At 50.2% G+C, this 5,891-nt stretch overlaps 1 protein-coding gene across 1 annotated transcript in view; it reads right to left on the bottom strand.

The window, feature by feature from the left end:
* LOC105510405 (chromosome unknown open reading frame, human C17orf53) overlaps positions 1 to 2,406 on the bottom strand; it is a 43,207-nt gene extending 40,801 nt beyond the window's left edge. The window contains exon 1 of the mRNA XM_011940166.1: positions 2,383 to 2,406. Within this exon, the coding sequence (XP_011795556.1) occupies positions 2,383 to 2,406 (24 nt within the window). The remainder of the gene's footprint in view (positions 1 to 2,382) is intronic.
* Positions 2,407 to 5,891: the final 3,485 nt, after the last annotated feature.

The following is a 5,891-nucleotide window of genomic DNA, read 5'->3' as shown; positions in this document are numbered from 1 at the left end:
AAAAAAAAAAAAAAATTAGCCGGGCATGGTGGCGTGCGCCTATCCCAGCTACTTAGGAGGCTAAGGCAGGAGAATCACTTGAACCTGGGAGGCGGAGCTTGCAGTGAGCTGGAATCATGCTACTGCATTCCAGCCTGGGCAAGAGAGTAAGATTCTGTCTCAAAATAAATAAATAAATAAAATAAAGAATTTTTATTTTTTTCACAAGGTTGTTGTGAGATTAAATGAATTAATGCATTGAAATGGCTAACACCATGCCTGGCCTATTAACAGGACCTCAACAAACATGGGTTCCCTTCCCCCTTACTTGAATTTGCAAACATGTGTTGGGAATTGTTATGGGAACCGCATGGCTTGGGTTTGTATCTATTTCAGTAAACTTGCAAATGCATTTCACCCTAATTTGTTTTTGTTGTTGTTGTTGTTGTTTTGTAGACGAAGTCTCACTCTGTCACCCAGGCTAGAGTGCAGTGGTGCGATCCCGGCTCACTGCAACCTCCACCTCCTGGGTCCAAGCGATTCTCCTGCCTCAGCCTCCTGAGTAGCTGGGATTACAGGTGTGTGTCACCACACCCAGCTAATTTTGTGTATTTAGTAGAAACGGGGTTTCAGCATGTTAACCAGGCTGATCTCAAACTCCCAACCTCAGGTGATCTGCCTGCCTTGGTCTCCCAAAGTGCTGGGATTACAGGAGTGAGCCACCACCGCTGGCCCCTAATTTGCATTTTTATCGAACAAACAGTTGTATTCGAGAAAGTGTGATGACATACTTTTTTTCATGTGTTTATCTTTACATTTGCCTTGGTATGGACTGTGGCATATTTGGATAGGAAGTATGTGTACACACTGAGAATCTTGTGTTGTGTTGGTGATTGCGTATTACCTATTGAATACGTGTATGGAATTAAATGTGTGTTGTTTGCTTCCTATGGGGGCAGGGAGGACTGATCTGTTTGTGTGGCTTTGTATGTGAAGGTTGTGGATTCTGAGTTGGTGTGTAGGCAGCTATGTAAACCAGAGCTGTCCAATAGAACTTTCTGTGTTGATGGAAATGTTTTTTTCACACTGCCCTACAGAGTAGCCACTAACCATGTGTGGCTATTAAGCACTTGAAATGTGGCTAGTAAGAAACTGAAGTTTTAATTGCATTTAATTTTAATTAATTTTTTTTTTATTTTTGAGACGGAGTCTTGCTCAGGCTGGAGTGCAGTGGCCGGATCTCAGCTCACTGCAAGCTCCATCTCCCGGGTTTACACCATTCTCCTGCCTCAGCCTCCCAAGTAGCCAGGACTACAGGCGCCCGCCACCTCGCCCGGCTAGTTTCTTTTTGTATTTTTTAGTAGAGACGGGGTTTCACCATGTTAGCCTGGACGGTCTAGATCTCCTGACCTCGTGATCCGCCCCTCTCGGCCTCCCTAAATGCTGGGATTACAGGCTTGAGCCACCGCGCCCAGCCAATTTTAATTAATTTAAATGTGAATAAACACTGGTATACCATAGACTGAAACTTCAAGATTATTCACACACTAGATGGTGTGCATGCCCCTGCCTCTTACCACAGAAATCCCATCCCTGGTGTCCGACCCCAGTGGAGCCCCGCCTGGGCGTGTGCGCATGTATGTGCGCCTGTGTGCGGGTGTGAGCCATACCGAGGGGGCCGCCCCCCTACCCAAGTCCCCAGCGGAGCAGTGAATCAGCCTGACAATGAGGTGAGTCATTCATGAACTGCTCCGGGCTGGCCCAGCGGGCGGGAAGCAAACGTCAGCCAGCCTGGAAGCCCTACCCGCCCCAGCCCCCCCGGTGGGATCGCTCAACCCCACGCACTGCAGATGTTGTTGAAGCAACTGACGCGGGCGAATCAAGGCACGGAAGCTCGGCCCCTCCCTCTGGTTTGCAATCCATTCATCCCCCAGCTTCTCTCTCCCCTCCAGTGGCATGTGAGTCATCTCAAGATTTCCCTGAGGACAGAGACACTCAGCTCCTCTATCCTCTACACCCCCGATCCGACACCCACCTCCCCAAGCCTATCCCAGTTGCTTCCCCCGCCCCCCCCCTCCACGGCTGGGGGCTAGGGGAAGGGAAGCTGGACCCCTGGTGAGGTGCCAGAGTCCTGCTTCATAAGCAAAGCTGACCCACTCAGGGCTGTGGGAGTTGGCTCAGGGTCATTTGCAGCTGGCTGGATCCTGGGGAACTGGCATCTTGCTTGCTTGGACAGCAGGAAAGGAGTTACCCAGGGTTGCTACCTGGAGCACTTGTGGCTTCTGGGGAGGACCAGGTAGGCAGGGGACAAAAGTATTCCTCTGGTTTCCAGGAAAGACCCTCATAGTATCTCCCCAGTGGCTGACAATCTTCAGGGCCTGGTAACTTCCCTCCTCTGCGTACCCGCTGGTACTCACCCCAACCCATTCTTTCATCAATTAGCCTTCTTCTCTTGGACTTAACATTACCTGATGCTTCTGACTTGAACAACTGGGCCCCATAGTGGTGTCCTTCACTGGGTCAGAAAATACCCTCAAAAACTTTGAAGTTGTATAGACCCTTTGACAAAGCAGCTCCACTTCTGAGAATTCATCCTGAGAACATAATACAGTCATTGACATGTGCCAAGATTTACCTATAAGAATATGCATCACATGGGCCAGGCGCTGTGGCTCATGCCTGTAATCTCAGCACTTTGGGAGTTCAAGACCAGCCTGTCCAACATGGTAAAACCTCGTCTCTACTAAAAATACAAAAATTAGCCAGGTGTGGTGGCACATACCTGTAATGCCAGCTACTTGGGAAGCTGAGGCAGGAGAATTGCTCGAACCCAGGAGGCGGAGGTTGCAGTGAGCCAAGATGGCGTCACTGCACTCCAGCCTGGGCAACAAAGCAAGACTCTGTCTCAAAAAAAAAACAAAGAGAGGGCTGGGCGTGGTGGCTCACACCTGTAATCCCAGCACTTTGGGAAGCCGAGGCGGGCAGATGACGAGGCCAGGAGATTGAGACCATCCTAGCTAACACGGTGAAACCCTGTCTCTACTAAAAATACAAAAAATTAGCTGGGCGTGGTGGCAGGTGCCTGTAATCCCAGCTACTCAGGAGGCTGAGGCAGAAGAAGGGCGTGAACCCGGGAGGCGGCACAGGTTGCAGTGAGCCGAGATTGTGCCGCTGCACTCCAGCCTGTGCGACAGAGCGAGACTCCGTCTCAAAAAAAAAAAAAAAAAAGAGAGAAAGAATGTGCATCACAGCTTTATTTATTTAGAGACAGAGTTTCGCTTTTGTTGCCTAGGCTGGAGGGCAATGGCACAATCTCAGCTCACCACAACTTCCGCCTCCTGGGTTCAAGCAATTCTCCTGCCTCAGCCTCCCGAGTAACTGGGATTACAGGTGTGTGCCACTACGCCCGGCTAATTTTGTATTTTTTTTACTAGAGATGGGGGTTTCTCCATGTGGGTCAGGCTGGTCTCAAACTCCTGACCTCAGGAGATCTACCTGTCTCAGCCTCCCAAAGTGCTGGGATTACAGGTGTGAGCCGCCACGCCCAGCCCACAGCATTATTTAAAACGGACAAATTGGAAACAACTGATGCATCCATCAAATGAGCGTCAAGTAAAGAAATTACGGCCGGGTGCAGTGGCTCACACCTGTAATCCCAGTACTTTGGGAGGCCAAGGTGGGCAGATTCACGAGGTCAGGAGATCAAGACCATCCTGGCTAACATGGTGAACCCCTGTCTCTAATAAAAAATACAAAAAAATTAATCAGGTGTGGTGGCAGGCGCCTGTAGTCCCAGCTACTCGGGAGGCTGAGGCAGGTGAATGGCGTGAACCTGGGAGGCAGAAGTTGCAGTGAGCTGAGATCGGACCACTGCACCCCAGCCTGCGTGACAGAGTGAGACTTGGTCTCAAAAAAAAAAAAAACAAAAAATTAGCCAGTCAGGGAAGCACGTGCCTGTAGTTCCAGCTATTCGGGAGGCTGAGGCAGGGAGATCACTTGAGCCCAGGAGGTCAAGGCTACAGTGAACTGTGATCACGGCTCTGCACTCCAGCCTGGGCAACAGGAAATCCTGTCTTAACAACAACAACAAAACCAATAATAATAATGTCCATCCTGAGGAGTTTTTGGGAGGATCATATCTGCTTCTGTGTCTACTGGGCAGAAGTGCGTCATCACGGATGGGCCAGAAATTCAGCTGCTGGAGGATGATGGAATGTGCTTTCCATACACCATCAATTCAGGACTTCCTGCCAGAGTGTTCTGGGTCCTCAGGCTGTCTCTGCCTGTTTGGGGGAGACCTCATGTGGCTACGCACCCAGAGAGTCTGGGTCCTGCCTTGGCCCTGTCACTCACTCACTGCTTAAACTCCCTGAACCTCCGTCTCCTTATCTGTACAATGGAGTGCATAATATCTACCTCGCAGAGTTGTTATGACAATGATAACATATGTGACAGTCTTTCGAAAGGAAGTCATTCGATAAATGATTACAATAAAAGATGTACAAAATGTGTGTTAACCCAAAACTGCAGGCTGGAGGGAAGGCATGTGGGTGAGTTTTGGGGTGCCAGTAGTCCATACCTCTCCACATAGCCTGTAAGCTCACTGTGTATTGTTCACTATCATTTCATGACCTTATGGCTCAGGAGGTCTTCTGGAATCACAGGGTCCAGTCCACCTCTCTAAGTTTTTTTTTTCCCTCTCTAAGGGAAACTGAGGCTCAGAGAGGGCAAGTGATTTGCCTGAACTTCCAGGCCCCTTCTCTCCCACTCTGCTCCACCCTGCTTCATGTGGCCATGTTGCTTCCATAGGATGGGAAGCTCCCCGAGGGCAGGTACATGGGCTCCCACTGTCCCCTCCCAACGTTCTCTGGGCACGCCCTGCCCAGAGAGGACACTCTGGAATGACCTGCAGACATGCGGAACGTGATCGACCACCACTGTCACTTGCACTGTTGTGGCCATGTGGCCTTGACTCTTGAGCAGGCAGGCATGAACTCTGTGAAGTCCAGGAAACCCTGGGCCTCAGCTCCACGTCCCAGCAGGGAGGTAAGGGAGAGGGTAGGCTTCCTTCTCAGCCATCCCCTTGGACTTCTGCTATTTTTGCTGCTGGGGGGGGTAAGAAGGCTTTTGGGGCACTCCAGGAACCTGGAGGGAGCTGGGCTGAGAAGCCTGTCCTGGAGTCCCAACTGTGTGCCAGGCCTTCTGGTCATCTGCTGTCCTCTAGCAGGTGACTGGCTACTGATGGCGGCTCTTGGTGGATATGGGATCTATAGACCAGCAGACTAACAGCTTTGCTCTGCTCTCTCTTTCTACATATATTAGAAATCTTTTATTTTTTTTAGGCGCCATGACAAACAGTGGCAGCTGCACCCAGAATAGTCTTTATTTTTAAACAAATTCACAGCTTGTTCTAGGAGCCATGTTTATTCTGGCTTTCCCCAGGGTTGGCCATTGCTAAGTATAGAGACAGTGGCCTGTTCCTGATCTCTAGACCAGGAAGGCAGGAGGTGGGAGGCCTGAAAATGGACAGAAGGTGTCAAGGGTTAGGTAGGGCTCTCCGGTGAGGAATGACTGAGGCTCTTGCCCCTAGCCAGGTCCTCCTTGTTTGTTTGTTTGTTTGTTTTGAGATCCAATTCTAGAGTTAGCTGGCAGAGCTGGAAAAATCCTCAGATGTCATCTATCCAACCATGCCCTTTTACAGACAGGGAAACTGAGGCTCAGATGGGTGGTGACTTGCCCAAGGCCCCTGCCTGTTGCTCTCCCCCTAAACATCTCAAACAGTCAGGCAAGACTATATGGTGGATGCTGGGCTGAAACTGGTTTCTTCTCCTCAAGCCCAGAGGAGTCAGGGGAAGGAAGGAAACGAGGAATAAGTTGTTGTTCCACCCTTCCTTCTCAACTTCACCTTGTTG

Source organism: Colobus angolensis, unplaced genomic scaffold (genome assembly GCF_000951035.1).
Source record: "Colobus angolensis palliatus isolate OR3802 unplaced genomic scaffold, Cang.pa_1.0 Scaffold187, whole genome shotgun sequence".
NCBI lineage: Eukaryota > Metazoa > Chordata > Mammalia > Primates > Cercopithecidae > Colobus > Colobus angolensis.
The sequence above is the reverse complement of the archived record's forward strand: the minus strand, read 5'-3'. Positions and strand labels throughout refer to the sequence as shown.